The sequence below is a fragment of the Scyliorhinus canicula genome, chromosome 14 (assembly GCF_902713615.1).
Source record: "Scyliorhinus canicula chromosome 14, sScyCan1.1, whole genome shotgun sequence".
NCBI lineage: Eukaryota > Metazoa > Chordata > Chondrichthyes > Carcharhiniformes > Scyliorhinidae > Scyliorhinus > Scyliorhinus canicula.
This window is the reverse complement of record NC_052159.1, coordinates 158,646,872-158,668,950: the sequence shown is the minus strand read 5'-3', so window position 1 is coordinate 158,668,950 and position 22,079 is coordinate 158,646,872. Positions and strand designations below refer to the sequence as shown.

At 51.5% G+C, this 22,079-nt stretch overlaps 1 protein-coding gene across 2 annotated transcripts in view; it reads left to right on the top strand.

The window, feature by feature from the left end:
• Positions 1 to 22,079, top strand: part of LOC119977334 (collagen alpha-1(IV) chain-like) — a 149,866-nt gene that overhangs the window by 37,695 nt on the left and 90,092 nt on the right. The window contains exons 6-18 of one of the 2 annotated variants that reach the window (XM_038818117.1): positions 2,052 to 2,078; positions 3,720 to 3,794; positions 3,903 to 3,965; positions 5,689 to 5,724; positions 6,767 to 6,808; positions 7,488 to 7,571; positions 9,217 to 9,270; positions 10,584 to 10,643; positions 12,077 to 12,121; positions 17,052 to 17,105; positions 17,825 to 17,866; positions 20,523 to 20,616; positions 20,709 to 20,744. In XM_038818117.1, coding sequence (XP_038674045.1) covers positions 2,052 to 2,078; positions 3,720 to 3,794; positions 3,903 to 3,965; positions 5,689 to 5,724; positions 6,767 to 6,808; positions 7,488 to 7,571; positions 9,217 to 9,270; positions 10,584 to 10,643; positions 12,077 to 12,121; positions 17,052 to 17,105; positions 17,825 to 17,866; positions 20,523 to 20,616; positions 20,709 to 20,744 — 712 coding nt within the window. The remainder of the gene's footprint in view (positions 1 to 2,051; positions 2,079 to 3,719; positions 3,795 to 3,902; positions 3,966 to 5,688; positions 5,725 to 6,766; positions 6,809 to 7,487; positions 7,572 to 9,216; positions 9,271 to 10,583; positions 10,644 to 12,076; positions 12,122 to 17,051; positions 17,106 to 17,824; positions 17,867 to 20,522; positions 20,617 to 20,708; positions 20,745 to 22,079) is intronic. The other variant, XM_038818118.1, reaches the window with a different exon arrangement.

Genomic DNA, 22,079 nt, shown 5'->3' with positions numbered 1-22,079 from the left:
ATTCACAGTTAAAACACTGACTGAACGTTTCAAATCAGAAGCCCTCTGACAGATTTCCTCATCACAGGGGTTGCCTGGACAAGATGGGCCACCAGGTACGGCAGGAATCCCAGGTTGTAACGGTACAAAGGTAAGCCTCGATACTGGGATTTTTCTAGCACACAACAAGACCATTCAGCCCATCTACCCAAGCAAGTGTGTCTCTCACCCTCTCAGTCACTCCCTCCTCCATGGTCTTTTACTCTTTCAAGGAATGAGGATTTTGCTGGCTAGGTCAGCATTTGTTGCCCATCCCTAATTGCCCTTGACAAGGAGGTGGTGAGCTGCCTTCTTGAACCGCTGCAGTCCCTGAGGTGTAGGTACACCCACTGTGCTGTTAGGGAGGGAGTTCCAGGACTAATATCCCACCCAATCCAACCCTAATCTTCCTATATGTCGTAATTATCCCTTTAAGGGCAACACAGCAGAGTGAGGGTCACCTGGCCAGAGTGACCAATCGGGATTCAGACTGTGTAATCACCCCAAGGTGGAGAGGCTCCTAGACAGAGACGTTTGGGAGCGGGTATCACAGCTGCTGTACAATTCTTATTAATAAATATTGCTAGTGTTCATTAATGAAGTCTGTGAAAGTGTATCTTTCCACCCTCATCCCCACCCCTTTAATATCCCACCCAGTTAATTCCCCAACATCTTCTCCCTCATTCCCCAACACCCTTTAATATCCCACCCACAGTCTAATCCCACTCTCTCCCCCTCCACTCCCACACCCTTTAATATCCCACCCAGTCTAATCCCCCTCACTCCCCGCACCCTTTAATATCCCACCCAGTCTAATCCCACTCTCTCCCTCACTCCCCACACCCTTTAATATCCCACCCAGTCTAATCCCACTTCCCCCCCCTCACTCCCCGCACCCTTTAATATCCCATCCTGTCTAATCCCCCTCTCCCCTCACTCCCCACACCCTTTAATATCCCACCCCGACTAATCCCCCTCTCCCCCCTCACTCCCCGCACCCTTTAATATCCCATCCTGTCTAATCCCCCTCTCTCCCTCACTCCCACCCACCCTTTAATATCCCACCCAGTCTAATCCCACTCTCCCCCTCACCCCCCCACACCCTTTAATATCCCACCCAGTCTAATCCACTCTCCCCCTCACTTCCTTTAATATCCCACCCAGTCTAATCCCCCCCTCACTCCCCACACCCTTTAATATCCCACCCAGTCTAATCCCACTCTCCCCTCACTCCCCACACCTTAATATCCCACCCAGTCTAATCCCACTCCCCCCCTCACTCCCCACACCCTTTCATATCCCACCCATGTTAATCCCACTCCCCCTCACTCCCACACCTTAATATCCCATCCAGTCTAATCCCACTCCCCCCTCACTCCCCACACCCTTAATATCACACCAGTCTAATCCCACTCTCCTCCTCACTCCCGCACCCTTTAATATCCCACCCAGTCTAATCCCACTCCCCCCTCACTCCCCAGCACCCGTTAATATCCACCCAGTCTAATCCCCCTCCCCCCTCACTCCCCACACCCTTTAATATCCCACCCAGTCTAATCCCACTCCCCCTCACTCCCCAGCACCGGTAATATCCCACCCAGTCTAATCCCCTCCGCCAACCTCACTCCCCCCCACCTTTAATATCCCATCCAGTCTAATCACATTATCCCCTCACTCCCTTTAATATCCCAACCCAGTCTAATCCCACTCTCCCCTACTCACTCTTTAATATCCCACCCAGACTGATCCCACTCTCCATCTTCCTTTTAAACCCTTGCATAATATAATTTTGTGGGAGAGGTGGTCAGTCTCTGATTGGTCGGAGCTGTTTATGATGGACAGAGGTTCATGAGCGTGGGATGTTCTGTTTCAGGGTGCACTTGGACCTCTGGTACCTCCCGGATTGCCAGGTTTACAAGGATCTCCAGTAAGTATCTGTAATTCAACGTGACTTTGGAATTTGAGATTTCTGGTCAGGTGTGAGTGTGGAGTTTCTGGACGTTATTTTCACAATGTTGTAATGTTGTTTTCAGGGACAATCCGGCATTCCTGGGATAAAGGTAAAAAAGGCAAACTGACTTTTCATTTTTTGTTCAAAAATTCAAGAAAGTGTGAAGAACCAGTCTGGAATAATCCATATTCCCCTTGTCCTTCCTCATTCTCACATCCATGTTTCCCACAGGGAACTCATCTTCAGACAATCAGAGGGACAGGATGAGGCCATTCTGCCCCACCCACTCAGTCGGATATCCTTACCTATCTTTTCTCCATATTTCCCGATGTGCTCATCCAATAAAATTATATTTATTGCTTACTATTATTTCATAAATCTGATGTGGAGATGCCGGCGTTGGACTGGGGTGAGCACAGTAGAAGTCTTACAACACCAGGTTAAAGTCCAACAGGTTTGTTTCAATCACTAGCTTTCGGAGCACTGCTCCTTCCTCAGTTGAACTACGAGTCACCGGAGGATTCGCCCGAGGAAGGAGCAGTGCTCCGAAAGCTAGTGATTTGAAACAAACCTGTTGGACTTTAACCTGGTGTTGTAAGGCTTGATAAACATGTGCAGTTGTCAATCTTTCACATCTGATAGCCTCTCCCACAATACCTATCATTTAACATTTATTCTCAGTAGTTATGTAACAAAGAATTATACAGCATTCAGCACAGAAACAGGCCATTCTGCCCATCTGGTCCATGCTGATGTTTATGCTCCATGTCAGGCTCCTCTCACACTATTACACCTCGGCCAATCTTTCTATCAGTCTTTCTATTCCTTTCTCCCTCTTTGTAATAACCCACGAGGCCCATGGGGGTGCCTGTTGGTCTCTCTTTGGGACTAGCCCACCCAGATGGGCTCTAAGAACAGAATGTAAAGGCCGGCCCAACAAGGACCCGGCATGTTTCTGTCCCCACGGGACTTTACTCTGGAAATATATTTGCTGTCGTGGGCAGACTAGTTGTGACCATCAATAACTCGTCATTCACCTTCGCGCTCGGCTTCCTGCACCTTAATACGCTTGAAAGTATCTATATTCCCCTCACTCCCAGTGGCCGTGAGTTCCACAATCTCATGCCACATTCTCTGCACTCTTTGACCTGAATTTGTTTCCAGTTCCTCCAGAGTCAGTCTCTGTGAAAACCCAGCTCAGTTGTGTGTAACAGAGGGTCTGACTCCTGTCCAAACAATACAATCCTGTCATTTACACGATTGACAGGAAGTCAATGAGGCTTCCACCACCGCAGGAGGCCATTCGTCCCCTCATACTGTGCTGGCTCTTTGGAAGCTCTATCCATTTGGGCCCATTCCCAATCCTTGTTTCCTGTAGCCCCTGCAAAATGTTTCCGCTTGAAGTATTTGTAAAAATTCTCTTTTGAAAGTTATTATTGAATCTGCCCCCATCGCCTCCGGAACACAACCACTCACTGTAAAAAACAAAACAATTCTCCTCATCTCCCCCTCTGGTTCTTTGGCCCATTGGCTTCAATCTCCAGCCATCGGCCTTCCCGTCGATCAAAGCCCTCCATGGTTTTGAGCACCTCGATGAAATGTCCAAAGAGAATAACCCCAGTCTCTGCGGTAATTGAAGCCTCTGAAACCCGGTCAGCCTCCTCCACTCCTTCTCCAAGAGCTCGACATCATTTGGATTCATGTCCCACTGCAGCTAAATTGATACTCTGATGAATTTGTTTTTAAACAGGGAGACCCAGGAGATGTCATTGGGTCTTCAATATCGAAGGGGGAGCGAGGTTTCCCAGGATCACCAGGAATACAGGTGAGCTTTGATCTCTGAGGATTTCTGGAAACATCCATTCTACAAACCAATGTCTGACTGTCTCCTCTTACTCTCTCAGTCCTAAGGCATTTCATTTATTTTAAACAGGGTGTATCAGGGAATCCTGGAATGAAAGGACCCATCGGCCCAAGAGGATATCCTGGACCTTCAGTAAGTTTCTTTATTCTTATTTCCTGTGTAAAATGTGTTTTGGGTTAAAATCAGGAAGGGGAGAATTGGTTCTGGCATAGGGAGAGAGGGGGGGAGAGAGAGGGAGAGATCACATCACCAAGTTGGGTAGGAGGGTGAATTGTGACCAGGATACAGGGATCCTACAGCAAGATCTGGACAGGTTGGGCGAGTGGGCAAACCAATGGCAGATGCAGTATAATTTGGATAAGTGTGAGGTTATTCACTTTGGAAGCAAAAACAGGAAGGCAGATTACTGCCTGAATGATTGTAAATTGGGAGAGTGGAGTGTGCGGGACCTGGGTGTCCTTGTGCACCATTCGCTGAAGGTAAGCATGCAGATGCAGCAGGCGGTAAAGAAGGCTAATGGTATGTTGGCCTTCATTGCGAGAGGTTTTGAGTATAGAAGCAGGGATGTGTTGCTGCAATTATACAGGGCCTTGGTGAGGCCACACCTGGAGTATTGTGTGCAGGTTAGTCCCCTTCTCTGAGGAAGGATGTTCTTGCTCTCGAGGGAGTGCAGCGAAGGTTTACCAGACTGATTCCAGGTATGGTGGGACTGTCACATGAGGAGAGATTGACTAGGTTGGGATTGTTCTCGCTGGAGTTCAGAAGAATAATGGGGGATCTCATAGAGACGTATAAAATTCTAACAGGACCAGACAGGGTAGATGCAGGGAAGATGTTACCAATGATGGATGTGTCCAGAACCAGGGGTCACAGTCTGAGGATTCAGGGTAAACCATTTCGGACAGAGATAAGGAAACACAATGCTAAAACATTGAATATATTCTTTCTTGAAAAAGAGAATTTTTTCCTGCCTGCACATCGATGGTCAATTCAAACAAATCCCTGGGTTCAAAACCGCTGAGATAACCTCCTAGTAAAGAAATAAAATGAGGGGGTGTGCTGTGTCAAAACGAGATTACGTACTGAAACTGGGGCTTCACACATGGGGAGGATACAGCGCCAGAAGATATCTCAATATGCAAGTATATCATAGGTGTAACCAGATAGGGCATTCTACACAGCAATGTTAGTGTTGAGAAAACAAATGTCGCAATTGTGGCGAGACAGGTCACATACAGAGGCATGCTGGGCCAGACAGAATCCTCAAACCTTGAAGATCGGTAAACACAAGGTCACATCAAAACCCAGACTATGGAATCAGCAAAGACAGTGAAAATTCCCAGGAAGACATGATGTCTCGAGAGATCAAACTCAGTGTATTATTGATACAAGGCGATTTTGAGTTTATACAAAACTAAATGGGAACTAAATGAAAATTGAAGTGGATACAGGAGCCGCTGTGTCTCATCTCTGAAAATTATACCAACAAAAGATAGACAGATTTCTATCCACTAAAGGTGTCCTGGGGTATTGGGAGAAGATGGGAGTGTGTCATTCAGATAGACAATCAGCCATGATCATATTGAATGGCAGAGTAGGCTGGAAAGGTCGAATGGCCTCCTGCTGTTTCTAATTTCTATATTTCTCTGTTTCTAATTCTCTCCTTTAAGATGCCCCACAAAACATTCCCATTTGACCCAGCTTTTGGTCACTTGACCCTTATATGTCCTGGTATGATTTGTGTGACCTTTTCTTCGCTACCCTCCTGTGTAGCACCTTGGGATGTTTTACATTCAAGGGGTTATGTAAATGCAAGCTGTTTTTGTTAACAGTCTGTTTCATTTTGTTGTTGTAGGGTCCTCCAGGTATCCCTGGCACTCCAGGACCAAAGGTAAAGGATTCTATTCAGAGCCAGGATTGGTATTATTGCTATTGCATTAATATTATTGTTATTACTGTTGCTTTCCCTCCAACTGTGTGAGATGATAGAATTACAACAATTCTCTTGGGGATGATGTGTTTCACTTGGTGCAGTTTTGCTCAAAGCTGAAGAGGCAAATCAATAAGAGGCAACTTCTGCCACAGGTGAGGTGGTTATCAAGTTGTTTCCGGTGTTGCCACCTGTTGCCAAGTCACTGTAGCTGCTGATCATTGTGGTGGCGCACACAGCCCCCAGGTGATGCTGCCATTTTCCTCCTTCACCCCTCGTGATTCCCAGGTGCAGTAGTCAATGTTGAGGGCCTTCGTGTGACTCTTGCAAGAATCCAGGCTTTGGAGGGCCTGCTGCTTTCCTGGGCGAGTCTTCCTCACCACACAGAAAATCCTCCAGTGTACAAACATGTTCCATCACGCCTGAGCCAACAACGCTCTGCTCGATGACTGCTGCCATACACCGGAGCTTTGTCTTTGAAAGGTGTGGTGATTGTTCCTTTCAGGGCAACACAGCAGAGTAAGGGTCACATGGCCTGAGTGGCCAATCGGGACTCAGAGTGTGGAATCGCCCCCACGGCGGGAGAGGCTCCTAGGCAGAGATGTTGCGGTGACCCACACTTTGATGTGTGCTCTTAAAGGGACAATCACCAAATGAGGACGACTACACTCCTGACTTTTGTCCTTCCGTGTGACGGCCAGAACCTTCCACAAACAGAAGGATCAAAGCTGCTGAACTAGTTCGCTTGCTAATTATCCACCGATCACAGCAAAGTGCAGAGACTCCGATCTCATAAACCAACACCTTCGTCCTAAAGTTCAACTAGACGTTACCTGAGGTTCACTTTGTGAGTTAGTCGAAGGCGTTCTGTATCGAATTCTGTCTCAGCATGTTATTGATTATTCATATTGATACCAATGGTATTACTGATATTAATATTATTGATATTCTTGAAGCCTGTTGTGGTCCAGCCTCAGTTGACTGTTTCTTCCTTCCGTTACAGGGAAACATGGGGGTGCAGTTCTATGGACCAAAGGGTGAGAAGGTGAGGAGATCCCACCAATAAATTCAATTCCCTTTCACAAACAAGATGATTCACCCAATAAGACACAAATTATTCAACGTCCACCGACATATGATTAAAAATCTGCCAGCGCTTCCTGTCGAACTTCCTGCCAGAGGGGAGGGAGATATGAGAGGGAGGGAGGGGGAGGGATAAGGATCAGAGAGGGTTGGGGATGAGGGGGGGGGGGGGGGGGGGGGGGAGGTGAAAGGGGCGCTATAAAACCCTAAGACGTAGGAGCTGAGTTGGGCCATTAGGCCCGAATCTGCTCCGCCATTCAGTGAGATCATGACTGATCTGATATAATCCTCAACTCCACTTTCCCACCTCATCCCCATAACCCATGATTCCCGAATAAAGGCAAATTACTGCAGATGCTGGAATCTGAAAACAAAGAGAAAATGCTGGAAAACCTCAGCCGGTCTGTCAGCATCTGTAGGGAGAGAAAAGAGCCAACGTTTCGAGTCCGCCCTTGATTCCCTCACTGTTTAAAAATCTGTCAATCTCATTGAACTACATCAGGATCTAAAGGATGGAGAGGAGGGAGAAAGTGGGTACAGCTGGGACATTTTGACTATCGTTTGGACTATCGTTTTGGGAGTCAAGCTGCTTGTGGACAATGTTAACTGTTCTGACAAACATTCTGTCTGTATTTTCAAAGGGTGAGTCAGGAATCCAAGGACCCCCAGGTCCACCTGGTGCAGAGCTGACAGGAGGAACGACAAAAATCCTGATCGGAGAGAAGGTTTGTTGATTTAAACACATCTCTTTATGGGTCATTTTGCAGGATAGTTAAATACACATCAGAGTTTATCTGGTATCTGATGCAATATATCTTTATGGGACAGAAGAATAACACCACCAGAAGGGAAATGTGTCATGTGATCCAGTCTTAGTTCCACTTTTGCTTTGAGCAGAGCGCACACACACAGCCCTGACGTCTTCAAGCTTCATACCTGATATATATTACTGTTCTCCAGTGCCTAGCCTTCATAAATGAAGCCACTAGGTGTTTTTTTTAATTAGTTCATGGGATATGGTTGCTGCTGGCTGGGCATTTGTTGCCCATTCCAGAGGGTGTTTAAGAGTCAACCACATCGCTGTGTGGGTCTGGAGTCACATGTAGGCCAGACCGGGTAAAGGACGGCAGATTTCCCTCCCTAAAGGACATTAGTGAACCAGATGGGTTTTTAATGACAATGGACAACGGTTTCATGGTCATCATTAGACTTTCAATTCCAGTTTTTGTATAGAATTCAGATTTCACCGTCTGCCCTGGTGGGTTTCGAACTCAGGAACCCAGAGCATTATTATTCTGGGTCTAAGGATTACTCGTCCAGTAATAATACCACTACGCCACCATCCCCCCAAATCCCTGATGAATGTATGGTGCTTTGTACAGTAAATAAGCCCATTATAACAACACAATAATAACTGGGAATTGCCAAAGGGGGAAAGTTCGTTCGAAGCACAAACTGTTTACAATGAATGCTCTGCACTGAACAAATCTCTACCATCGCCTGCAGTAGGTGCAGGTTCCAAAGATGGACCTCTTGCTCACTGAAACCTCAGGCCAGAAACGGCTTCCATTTAAAACTCTCATCCTCATTTTCAAATTACTACCTGGCTTCAACCACCCACCCATATCCTCCTTCCACCTCTGAAATCTCCTCCAGCCCCACAACCCTCCGAGATCTTTATGCTTCTCCAATTTCCGCCCCTTGAGCATTCCCAGATGTTAATCACTCCATCATTGGCAGCTGTGTCTTCATCTGCCTGGATCCTAAACTGGAATTCCCTCTTCACCTCTCTATCCTCCTCTCTATCCTCCTCTCTATCCTCCTCTCTATCCTCCTCTCTATCCTCCTCTCTATCCACCTCACATTCCTCCTCTCTACCCTCCTCTCTATCCTCCTCACATTCCTCCTCACATTCCTCCTCTCTATCCTCCTCTCTATCCACCTCACATTCCTCCTCTCTATCTTCTTCTCTATCCTCCTCTCTATCCTCCTCTCTATCCTCCTCTCTATCCTCCTCGCTGGCTTTGAAAGCAGACCAAGGCAGGCCAGCAGCACGGTTCAATTCCCGTACCAGCCTCCCCAAACAGGCGCCGGAATGTGGCGACTAGGGGCTTTTCACAGTAACTTAATTTGAAGCCTACTCGTGACAATAAGCGATTTTCATTTCATTTCCTTCAAAGACACTCCTTAAAACCTATTTCATTGGTGAAGTGTTTGGTTACTTACCCTAATATATCCTTATATGATTCAGCGTCAGATTCTGTTTGCTAAACTCCGAGAAGCACTCTGGGACATTTTGCGATGTTAAAGATGTTATTGAAATATTCAGCGCAAACACTGAAAACCAACTTCTGACTGATTTATTTTCAGGGTCTGAAGGGAGATCAAGGGGAATCCGGATTGCGAGGGTTCCCGGGAAGCCCTGTGAGTATTTGGATCAATCTGTTCGAGTATCCGAGAATTGTGTTAAAGCTCTTGTGGATCTGTGCAACAGACTTCTCATCCTCGTTCCTCCTTTTTTACATCGACACCTGGCATTTACGGCACCATTTTAACCCAACATTTCCATGTAAACATGCTGACGTAGCACCGTGGTTGCTCTAATATAAAATCAGAAAATGCTGGATGAACTCAGCAGGTTGGGCAGCATCTGTGGAGAGAGAGAAACAGAGTTTAATGTTCTGAGTCGGTGCCACTTCATCAACTGTTTGGGATCTTGGAATTTGCTCTGTAATTTTCCAATATGAAAGAATGAGTGTGGGTTAATCCAGTTGCAGGCTGCGTGTTTGGTGTTTAAAATTCTTGATTCTAGAAATAGCGTCTCGTCTCAAAAACAAAAGGATTATAAACCCGTCAGCCCCGCCTGCGTTTCTGGGTGAGAATTAAATTTGCGGAACATGAGCGGGATTCTCTCAGCCAGGGGCTGGGCCGGAGAATCCCCGTGACCGCCGTAAATCGCGCCGAGCCGCCCCGACGCCGGCACGCGGCGCATTGGCACTGGCGTGGTTGGCGCAGCGTCAGTCAGGGGCTGCTCTGCGCGCCCCCCCCCCCCCCCCGTGATTCTCCGGCCCGGGATGGGCCGAGCGGCCGTTGTAAAAAAAAAATGAATCTCACCGGCGCCGTCCACACCTGCTCTCTGCCGGCGGGAACGCGCCGTGGAAAGGTCGGGGGGGGGGGGGGACCTGTGGGGGGGATCTGACCCTGGGGGGTGGGGGCCTCTGATGGGGCCTGACCCGCGATCGGGGCCCACCAATCGGCGGGCCGGCCTCACGGGCTGGGGGCCTCCTTTCTTCCGCTCCGGCCCCTGTAGCCCTGCGCCATGTTGTGTCGGCGTCGGCACGTTGAATGGAGACGCCGCGCATGCGCGGATCCCGCGGCGTCCAGTTCATGACATGATCAGCAGCTGGAGCGGCGTGAACCGCTCCAGTGCCGTGCTAGCCCCCTGTCGGGGCCAGAATTGCTGATCCTGAGGCCGTACTGACGCCGTTGAGAAACGCGACGCCGTTTCCGACGGCGCCAACACTTAGCCTCAGGATCAGAGAATCCCGCCCCATGCTGTTGTTTTTAGTTTTGGGGTGTGAATCCGGTCCAGCAGTAACACACACGGCTGAATAACATTCCTTTGAATCAAAAGTGGTTTGCAAAATGAAACTTCCAAAAGGCGAGGGGGTTTTGAACCTTTCTTGTCCAGTTTCAGAAATGTTACCGATTTCAAGTGACTCCTCCCATTTCCACAGGGACACTCCAGTGTCGGGATGAAAGGCGAGAAAGGAGAATTGGGCGAGCCGGGTAAACGTGTGAGTATGAGGAAGGGTTTTTGCACTTTAATCTCGGGGTGGCACGGCTGACATTTATTGTCCATTCCTAGTTCCCTGGAGAAGGTGGTGGTAAGCTGCTGCCTTGAATTTGATACAACAGAGAGTCTTGCTGGGCCCTATCAGAGGTCAAACTCAATTGGTGTGGGACTCAATTGAGGCGTAGGCCAAGAAAGGTGGGACAGTGGTTAGCACTGCTGCCTCACTGTGCCAAGGATCCGGGGTGGCACGGTGGGACAGTGATTAGCACTGCTGCCTCACTGCGCCAAGGACCCGGGGCGGCACGGTGGGACAGTGATTAGCACTGCTGCCTCACTGCGCCAAGGACCAGGGGCGGCACGGTGGGACAGTGGTTAGCATTGCTGCCTCACAGCTCCAGGGGCCGGGGCAACACGGTGGGACAGTGGTTAGCACTGCTGCCTCACTGCGCCAAGGATCCGGGGTGGCACGGTGGGACAGTGATTAGCACTGCTGCCTCACTGCGCCAAGGACCCGGGGCGGCACGGTGGGACAGTGATTAGCACTGCTGCCTCACTGCGCCAAGGACCAGGGGCGGCACGGTGGGACAGTGGTTAGCATTGCTGCCTCACAGCTCCAGGGGCCGGGGCAACACAGTGGGACAGTGGTTAGCACTGCTGCCTCACTGCGCCAAGGACCCGGGGCGGCACGGTGGCACACTGGTTAGCACTGCTGCCTCACTGTGCCAAGGACCCGGGGCGGCACGGTGGGACAGTGGTTAGCACTGCTGCCTCACAGCTCCAGGGGCCGGGGCAACACAGTGGGACAGTGGTTAGCACTGCTGCCTCACAGCTTCAGGGACCCGGGTTCAATTCTGGTCTCGGGCGACTGTGTGGAGTTGGCATTTTCTCCCCATGTCTGCGTGGGTTTCCTCCGGACGCTCCGGTTTCCTCCCACAATCCAGCAGGGGTGTTTGCTTCAATCCAACTGGTTTTTGATCAATCTGTGATGTGTGGCGTGAGAACTCTGAGCCGCACTGAATTAGAGAGAAACGGCTCTCAGGAAAGTTAAGGGTAATTGTCAAGCTCAGGAATTTGGTCACAATAGATGGAAACTCCTACATGAGCTCGAAACTCCTCCCAATCCACAAACTTCCCCTTTGTTAAAATGCTTCTAAACCTTTGAAAATTGGTGGACAAAAAGTATTTGCTCCATTAGCTTTGGCACCTAGTTTATTTTTGATTCAGAACATTATCGTTAATACGCATTAATACTCATTAACTATCGGTAATAGCATTTAGTAGTCATTAAATATAGTTCATTGTTATTAATTATCATTAATGGTCATTACTCATCATCAATAGTCAGTAGTTATAGTTAATAGTAATTAGTAGATAAGAATTATAGGTAATTGTCATTAATTATCGTTAATGGTCATTTTCTATCTCATTTGACAGGGGAAACCTGGGAAAGATGGAGATCCTGGACTCCCAGGACGTGATGTAAGTTCAGTTTGTATTAAATCCTCAACCTAGCCTCTCATCAGCCAGCAGTCCCTGACTAGAACATCCAGAAAGTGTTCACTCTAACTGGAACCATCCACTCTGCACGCAAAGCTTGTTGGTTGAGCCTTTTAAATCCATGTTTCAAGGGAGATGTTTGTGTTGACCTTCCCAGCAGCTGGATGTAACATATCAAGATAAAGACAAGAAGCAGGAGGAGGCCATTCAGCCCCTCGATCCTGCTCCACCATCAATAAGAGCTTGACTGTTACCAACCTCAAATCTGCATCCTGCCAACCCCAATAATCTATCACCCCCTTGCTTACCAAGAATCTATCCACTTAGGCCTTAAAAATATTCAAAGCCTCTGCTTCCACCTTATTTTCTGGAAGAAAGTTCCAGAGATTCATGACCCTCAGAAGAAACAATTTTGCCTCATCTCTGTTTTAAATGAGTAACCCCCTAGTTCTAGATTCTCCGTCAGTTGGAAATATCCTCGCCACATCCACTCTGTCAATAACCCTCAGGATCTTTAAAGTTTCAATCAAGCTGCCTCTCGAACCTGTCCTCATAGACAACCCGCCCATTCCAGGTATCATTCTGGTAAACCTTCTCAGAATCGCTTCCAATGCATTTACATCTCTTCTTAAATAAGGAGACCAATTCTATACACAATACTCCAGATGTGGGGCTGGATTCTCCGTAGGCCTTCGTAACGCGGGTTGCCTGCGAAAAAAATCGGTGCGCATGACTCTGGCGTCCGGGCCTTCTTTTAAGCTGGCAATCTCCGGTCCCGGAAGGGCCAGCAGCTGACTGACGCGATACGCGTCAGTTTCACCAGCTGCGGAAGTGGTGAGACCCGGCGTTTTTTGGAGGAGGAGGAGAGAGAGAGACAGACCCGGCATTTGGGGGGGGGGGTGGTGTGAGACCCGGCATTTGGGAAGGGGGGGGTGGTGTGAGACCCGGCATTTGGGGGGGGGGTGTGAGACCCGGCATGTGGGGGGGGGGGTGGTGTGAGACCCGGCATTTGGGGGGGGGGGGGGGGGTGGTGTGAGACCCGGCATTTGGGGGGGGGGTGTGAGACCCGGCATTTGGGGGGGGGTGTGAGACCCGGCATTTGGGGGGGGGGGTGTGAGACCCGGCATTTGGGGGGGGGTGTGAGACCCGGCATTTGGGGGGGGGGTGTTCCGGCATTTGGGGGGGGGGGTGTGAGACCCGGCATTTGGGGGGGGGGGTGAGACCCGGCATTTGGGGGGGGGGGGTGTTCCGGCATTTGGGGGGGGGGGTGTTCCGGCATTTGGGGGGGGGGGTTTGGGGGCAGCGGCGGGCAGAGAGGGGGGGCGACGGATGCCCGGGGCCAACGCACTGTCGCCCCCCCCCCCTCTGTACGCCGCTGCCCCCTACCCCAACCCCCTCCCCTCACCACCCCTACCCCCTTCACCACCCCTACCCCCCTCCAACGCCGCATCCCCCCCCCACCCCCCACCCCCCACTAACGCCGCACCCCCCCCCCCCCCCCACTAACGGAGGAAGGAAGGGGGGAGGAAGGAAGGGGGGGGACGGAGGAAGGAAGGGGGGGGACGGAGGAAGGAAGGGGGGAGGAGGAGGAGAGAGGGGGGGGGTGTGGGTACCGGCCTTCAGAGGGAGGGGGACGGGGTGTGGGTACCGGCGTTGAGGGGGGGGGGGACACGGCGTTGAGGGGGGGGACCCGGCGTTAAGGGGGGGGGGGTTGCGGCGTTGCGAGAGATGGGGGGCGGCGTTGGAGGGGGGTAGGGGTGGTGGGGAGGGGGGTAGGGGCGTTGGAGGGAGGTAGGGGTGGTGGGGGGGGGGGTGGTTGGGGTAGGGGGCAGCGGCGTACAGAGGGGGGGGGGGCGACGGTGCGTTGGCCCCGGGCATCCGTCGCCCCCCCTCTCTGCCCGCCGCTGCCCCCAAACCCCCCCGATGCCGCAACCCACTCCCCCGATGCCGCAACCCACTCCCCCGATGCCGCAACCCACTCCCCCCCCGATGCTGCAACCCACCCCCCCCCGATGCCGCAACCCACCCCCCCCGATGCCGCAACCCACCCCCCCCGATGCCGCAACCCACCCCCCCCGATGCCGCAACCCACCCCCCCCGATGCCGCAACCCACCCCCCCGATGCCGCAACCCACCCCCCCCCGATGCCGCAACCCACCCCCCCCGATGCCGCAACCCACCCCCCGCCCCCGATGCCGCAACCCAACCCCCCCGATGCCGCAACCCACCCCCCCCGATGCCGCAACCCACCCCCCCCCGATGCCGCAACCCACCCCCCCCGATGCCGCAACCCACCCCCCGCCCCCGATGCCGCAACCCACCCCCCCCGATGCCGCAACCCACCCCCCCCCCGATGCCGCAACCCACCCCCGACACTGAACGGCGTCAACCATCATCAATAGTTGACGCCGTTTTAAATCAACTGTGATTTTCGCCGACGTGACCCGTGGCCACGTCGGCGGGACTTCGGCCCATCCGGGCCGGAGATTTAAGGTCAGTGCAAAAAAAATGAAATCCCGCCGGCGCCAGCTGTTTTCACAGGCTGCCGGCGGGATTTGCACAACGCCGGTTTTTTACCGGCGGGAGAATTCGAAAACCTGCGGGAGCGGAAATAACGCCGCTTCCCGCCAATTCTCGGACCCTGCGTGGGGTCGGAGAATTTCGCCCGTGGTCTCACCAATGTCCTGTATAACTGAAGCAAAACCTCCCTACTTTTATATTCAATTCCCTCACAATAAATAATAACATTCATTAGCTTTCCTCATTACTTCCTGTGCCTTTACACCAGCCTTTTGTGACTCATGCACTCGGACACCCCGATCCCTCTGCATCTTGAGGGCGCGATTCTCCGCTCCCGCACGGCATCGGGAAAGCCGTCGTGAACTCGGCCGAGTTTCACGACGGCGTTGGAGGCCGCTCCTCGCACCCTATTCACCCCCCCCCAGGGGGCTAGGAGCGGTGTTGTGAGAAACTCGGCCGCCGGGCCTTGACGCTTGCCTCAAAGCGACGCGCCAAGAATGACGCGACGGCGGCGCCTAAGTGACGTCAGCTGCGCATGCGCAGGTTGGCCGGCTCCAACCCGCGCATGTGAGGTTGCCGTCTTCCCCTCCACTGCCCCGCAAGACGTGGCGGGTTGATCTTGCGGGGCGGCGGAGGGGAAAGAGTGCGTCTCTTGGCGACGCCGGCCCGATGATCGGTGGGCACCGATCGCGGGCCAGTCCCCTCCTGAGCACGGCCGTGGTGCTCGATCCCCTCTCCGCCCCACAGAGGGGTGAACAGGGTGAACCACCAGGTGTGGTTGTCGCCGGCGTGAACAGGTCGGGAACGTCAGGACGTTCGGCCCATCCGGGCCGAAGAATCGCCGTGAAAAACGGCGAGCCGCGATTCTCCGAGCCGGGGGGGGGGGGGGGGGGGGGGGGGACCGCGGGGGGGTGCCAGGGCGGCGTGTCGTGATTCACCCGGCCCTCCCGCGATTCTCCCACCCGGCGTGGGGAGCGGAGAATCACGCCCCAGAGCTCTGCAGCCTCTCACCATTCGGATAATAAGCTTCTTTATTCTTCTGCCAAAATGGACAATTTCACAGTTGAGGTGAGAGATTAACATGGCCGCCATTACCAACAGAGGGGGATGCTCGATTCAGGGACCAGGAATGAGAATCCCTCTCCCAACACACCTGGGCCCGGCAGTTTTGTATTCTAAACTAGCTGACCACTATTGTACGCTTTTTAAGGATGAGGGGCGGGATTCTCCGAGCCCCCCGCCAGGTCGGAGAATCGCCCGGGGCCGGCGTCAATCCCGCCTCCACCGTGTCCCAAATTCTCCGCCACCCGAGATTCGGCGGGGGCGGGAATCGTGCCGTGCCCCCGCGGTGATTCTCTGGCCCGCGATGGGCCGAAGTCCCGCTGCTGATAAGCCTCTTTGACCAGCGGGATTGGCGGCGCGGGCGGGAGCCGGGGTCCTTGGGAGGGGGGGGGGGGGGCGGCGCGGGGCGATCTGACCCCAAGGGGTGCCCCCATGGAGGCCTGGCCCGTGAACGGGGCCCACCAATCGGTGGACAGGCCTGTGCCGTGGGTGCACTCTTTTTCTTCCGCCTTCGCCATGGTCTTCACCATGGTGAAGTCCTTTCGGCCCCGGCTGGTGTGTCGCCAAAGGCCGTTCACGCCAGCCGGCGGAGCGGGGACCACTCCGGTGCGGGCCTAGCCCCTCAATGTGAGGGCTTGGCCCCGATAGGTGCGGAGATCGGTGCCCCGATTTGGGGCAGCCCGACGCCGGAGTGGTTCACGCCACTCCATCACGCTGGGACCCCCTGCCCCGCTGGGTAGGGGAGAATCCCGGCCGAGGTATCCAATGTACATCAACAGAAGGCCCAATACACACACTCCAAGGCATGCGCAATCCTGGCAAACTTCACCTGCAAGTGACATTCTGACTGACAAACCTGCCAGAAACTAAAGTTCACAAGAGATTTAGACAGGCTGCTTACTGGAGAATGGGAATGTTGGGAATTGTCTACCTCAGAGAGTCAGTGAATATATTTAGGACAGAGATTGATAGATGTTCCAGGGAATTAGGGATCTGGGGGTAGGTTGGGAAGGGGTAGCTGAGGTGGGAGATTGATCGTGACTCAGCGGAATGCTGGAGCAGACTCAAGCCGCAACAGTTTCCATCTGTTTCTGCTGGGGGATCGTCCTCTGCATTTCAGACACACGATCAGTTGTTTAAATTCTCAAACATTGGCTTCTGGGCTGTCACTCAATCAGAGATTAGTGAAACCTGACTCTGCCTCACAATGTACAGATGGTACTTAAATATCGGCTGAGAAAGACTATTTTAAAGAAGTTCCTGAACTTTATTAAGCGTCTGCTGTCGGCTGAAAAGTGAGAATGTTATTGTAATTTGGTTTATTTTAAAGGGCCAATCAGGTCACCCAGGAGAACCAGGGTATTCGGGACAGGCGGGCCAGAAGGTAAGGAGTCTTATCATTTCTTTGGTTGGATGGAGGGAGTGAGGGAATGGAGGGGGTGTTGGGAGGTAGGGTGAGAAGGAATGGAGGGAGAGATAGGCGAAGGAAGGAATGGAGGGACGAGAGGATGGAAGGGAGAGGGATCGATACTTGGTTATTTTACAATGTGCTGTTAGTGTTGGCGAATATTGCAGAGAATCTCCATGGCGGCTCACCAACATTGGGCCATAACGCTCGTGTAGATTTGCTGGAAGCACTGGGAGTTGGGTATCACAAACATTTAGACATATCCTCTTATGTTTCTGAAGACGTAAGGACATGGAAAAACCTAACAGCAACTTGCTGGGACTATACCGCCGTTCCTTCACTGTCGCTGGACCTAAATCCTGGAACTCCCTCCCTAACAGCACTGTGGGTGTACCTACACCACACGGACTGCAGCGGGTTCAAGGCGGCAGCTCCCCACCATCTTCTCATGAGGCAATTAGGGATGGGCAATAAATGCTGGCCTAGCCAGAGATACCTACATCCTGTGAAACCTGCTGGTGAGAGATAGTCAGAAAGAAGAGGAGAGATTATAATATTGACCATGGAGAGATGATAGTTCAGCAAACCAGTCCCTAAACTTATCCATTTTGTGTATATTGTCTGTAAATTAACTTCTGTTCCTTTGTCTGGGTTTGTGTTCATTTGAAAATAATGGATGTGTTTTTCATCTGAAGGGAGATAAAGGCAGTCGTGGGATTGATGGTCCTCCAGGCGTTGTAAGTATCTGGAAAAATTACTGTGTGACTGGACTGTGTATTTACTGAGGATATTGGACTGTGTATTTACTGAGGATATTGGACTGTGTATTTACTGAGGATATTGGACTGTGTATTGACTGAAAGTATCGGACTGTGTATTTACTGAGGGTATTAGACTGTGTATTTACTGAGGATATTAGACTGCATATTTACTGAGGGTATTAGACTGTGTATTTACTGAGGATATTAGACTGCATATTTACTGAGGGTATTAGACTGTGTATTTACTGAGGGTATTGGACTGTGTATTTACTGAGGATATTAGGCTGCATATTTACTGAGGGTATTAGACTGTGTATTTACTGAGGATATTAGACTGTGTATTTACTGAGGATATTAGGCTGCATATTTACTGAGGGTATTAGACTGTGTATTTACTGAGGATATTAGACTGCATATTTACTGAGGGTATTAGACTGTGTATTTACTGAGGATATTAGACTGTATTTACTGAGGGTATTAGACTGCATATTTACTGAGGGTATTAGACTGTGTATTTACTGAGGATATTAGACTGTGTATTTACTGAGGGTATTAGACTGTGTATTTACTGAGGATATTAGACTGTGTATTTACTGAGGATATTAGACTGTGTATTTACTGAGGATATTAGACTGTGTATTTACTGAGGATATTAGACTGTGTATTTACTGAGGGTATTGGACTGTGTATTTACTGAGGGTATTGGACTATGTATTTACTGAGGATATTAGACTGTGTATTTACTGAGGGTATTAGACTGTGTATTTACTGAGGATATTAGACTGTGTATTTACTGAGGATATTAGACTGTGTATTTACTGAGGGTATTGGACTGTGTATTTACTGAGGGTATTGGACTGTGTATTTACTGAGGATATTAGACTGTGTATTTACTGAGGGTATTAGACTGTGTATTTACTGAGGATATTAAACTGTGTATTTACTGAGGGTATTGGACTGTGTATTTACTGAGGGTGTTGGACTGTGTATTTACTGAGGGTATTGGACTGTGAGTGGTTTTGGGTCAGGTGGCCCGGGGCATTGGGGGGTAAAATGTTCAAATCCCGAATCTCGACACAAATGCTCCCCTCCAGGCCACCCACTTCCTGCTTTAGCCGGTGCCAGCTGTTGATACGAATCCCCTCCGAGGGGGTGGCTTGTCACTTTAAATATGATAATGAGGCTGCAAGAGGGGTTTGAACCTGGGAAAACCCAGCAGCTGAACCCAGGTGGGCACATTTGGTCCGGGAGGGAAGAATGTTCCCACCCACACGTTAATCCAGTGAACCTGCCTGGGAAACCCCTTTGATATTGCCTGGGAAACCCCTTTGATATTGCCTGGGAAACCCCTTTGATCCTGCCTGGGAAACCCCTTTAATATTGCCTGGGAAACCCCTTTGATATTGCCTGGGAAGCCTCTTTGATCCTGCCTGGGAAACCCTTTTGATCCTGCCTGGGAAACCCCTTTGATATTGCCTGGGAAACCCCTTTGATCCTGCCTGGGAAACCCCTTTGATCCTGCCTGGGAAACCCCTTTGATATTGCCTGGGAAACCCCTTTGATATTGCCTGGGAAACCCCTTTGATCCTGCCTGGGAAACCCCTTTGATCCTGCCTGGGAAACCCCTTTGATATTGCCTGGGAAACCCCTTTGATCCTGCCTGGGAAACCCCTTTGATATTGCCTGGGAAACCCCTTTGATCCTGCCTGGGAAACCCCTTTGATCCTGCCTGGGAAACCCCTTTGATCCTGCCTGGGAAACCCCTTTGATCCTGCCTGGGAAATCCCTTTAATATTGCCTGGGAAACCCCTTTGATCCTGCCTGAGAAACCCCTTTGATATTGCCTGGGAAACCCCTTTGATCGTGCCTGGGAAACCCCTTTGATCCTGCCTGGGAAACCCCTTTGATCCTGCCTGGGAAACCCCTTTGATATTGCCTGGGAAACCCCTTTGATCCTACCCTGGGAAACCCCTTTGATCCTGCCTGGGAAACCCCTTTGATATTGCCTGGGAAACCCCTTTGATCCTGCCTGGGAAACCCCTTTGATATTGCCTGGGAAACCCCTTTGATATTGCCTGGGAAACCCCTTTGATATTGCCTGGGAAACCCCTTTGATATTGCCTGGGAAACCCCTTTGATCAGAGGTCACCCCACCCTCCCCAACTCACACCCCTAACACACACCCTACCCATTTCCCCCTGACCCCTCTCCATTGGGCATGGAAAAGCCCCACCTCCAATTCTTTTCATTGTCCTCCCTCCCCAACAGCCTTTGGCCTCCCCTACCCCCCCGCGCCCCAGGACCCCAGAATCAAACTCTCTCTCCCTGCTCTGCTGCATGGGCTGGTGTTCAGTCCCCCGCCCCCTCTCTGATTTCCACCCCCATCCTACTGATTGTCCACCCCACCTCCCTGGCTTACCCAACGTCCCTTGCCTAGCTCATGCTGCAGCTTGATGTGCCCTGCACGAGCTGACTGAAAGCCTGCCAAACAGGCCGGGAATCTGATACACACACTGTGGGGTTCAATCTGTGACGATACCAGCGAGGGACTACCTCGCTCTGACTGGACTCTGACTCCTCCGTCTGCACTGACAGGAGTTACCAATCACTAAACAGCAATTATCTGTTCCAGATTACTGATTTACACGGAAATGTTATTTACGGGACACAGGGAGAGCCAGGTGACCCAGGCCCTCCCGGGTTGCTAGGCGAACGAGGCAGCCCAGGTAATTAGTAATCACATTCAACAATAAATCAAAATCAATTGAGAAATGATCAATGGAATTTTAAAACTTGCTCTTTTCCTTCCGCCCTTCAGGCCCCCCAGGACTTGCTGGAGTACCCGGCCCTACAGGTAAGCGGATGTTGAAGCTACTGTGGTGGAATACTGATTGACGCAGGGCGCCGGGCCTAGAGTGAGGAGCAAGTCAATGGGCTTAATTAGGATTCATTCAACGGTGAGGTTTTCAGGAGTTGTGATAAAGGTTTCCGATTTCTGGGGGGGATCATTGGTCAGAACTTTAGGCTCAGCCCCCCCCCCCCCCCCCCCCCCCCCCCCCCACCGCCCCTGGGGGCTCTGAGGCTGAGGGAGTCCGAAAAAACATAGACAGGGCTCCCTGCGGAACCCTGCCCGCCTGGACCCAGACACAATGGTGAAGCAGGCAGGGTGTCTGATGGGAAGCCTGACCGTGCCCCTATTATCCTATTGTGGTGGTATGATTAGCATAGCTGCCTGCCATTGGTGCAGAACACCGGCTTACCATTGGCCCTGGTCGGTCATGTGCCTCTCGACCGGTTGGTTGAGATCAGTCATGTGACGACTCCCCGATTGGTCGAGAGGCTGAGTTAACCATGCCTCCAGGGCGGGGTATAAATACCCAGTACTCCCGGCGGTCGTCCTTCTACTGTAATCGACCGCAGGGCTAACATCGAGCAGATTAAAGCCATACTTTTGTTCAGCAACTCGTCTCGCGTTCAATTGATGGGACATCACCTATCACAACAACATCATGGCCACCAAAGCCCCTTTTCCTGCTCAGCTTCCAATTTTAGGCAGGTGGTCAGCAGTTGGATCAGGGTGTGAATAGAAAAGGTTCACAACCTCGATCTTGGGCAAGACAGGTGGTGGGTTTGGGGGGGAGGGTACAACTCAATTGAAAGGCCCCTTCAGATTCGGGGTGCTCTGCCGTCAGGGACGTGGGTGTGAATCTGAAACGAGGGCTGGACTTTTCCGGCGAAGGATCTTGCATTCCCCGCCCCGGGTTTCCCGGCGGTCAGGGCTTCATTCAACGGGAAACTCCGTTGGCAACGGCGGGAGCAGAAGGTTTTGCTGCCGGCCAGCGATGGTTCGATTCCCGCTGCTGCGAAACACGTGGCAGGCTGCGCGGTAAATCCTGCCCTGGGGGCTCCCATTAAAATGCAGATTAGGAGAATCATTTCTCCCAGGGGATCGTGAGTATTTGAAACTCTGTTCCCCAGACAGCAGTGGAGGCAGGGTCACTCAATATTCTGAAGGCGCAGTACATAGATCCTGGACTAACAGGGGAGTCAAAGGAGGAGGCAGAATGTGGAGCTGAGGGCCACAATCCAATAAACCAGGCTTGATGGGCTGAATGGAACAGCATCATCTGGAGGCACACAGAGAGCAGGCTCCACCTTAACTGTGATTGTGTAACCAGATGGAGTAATG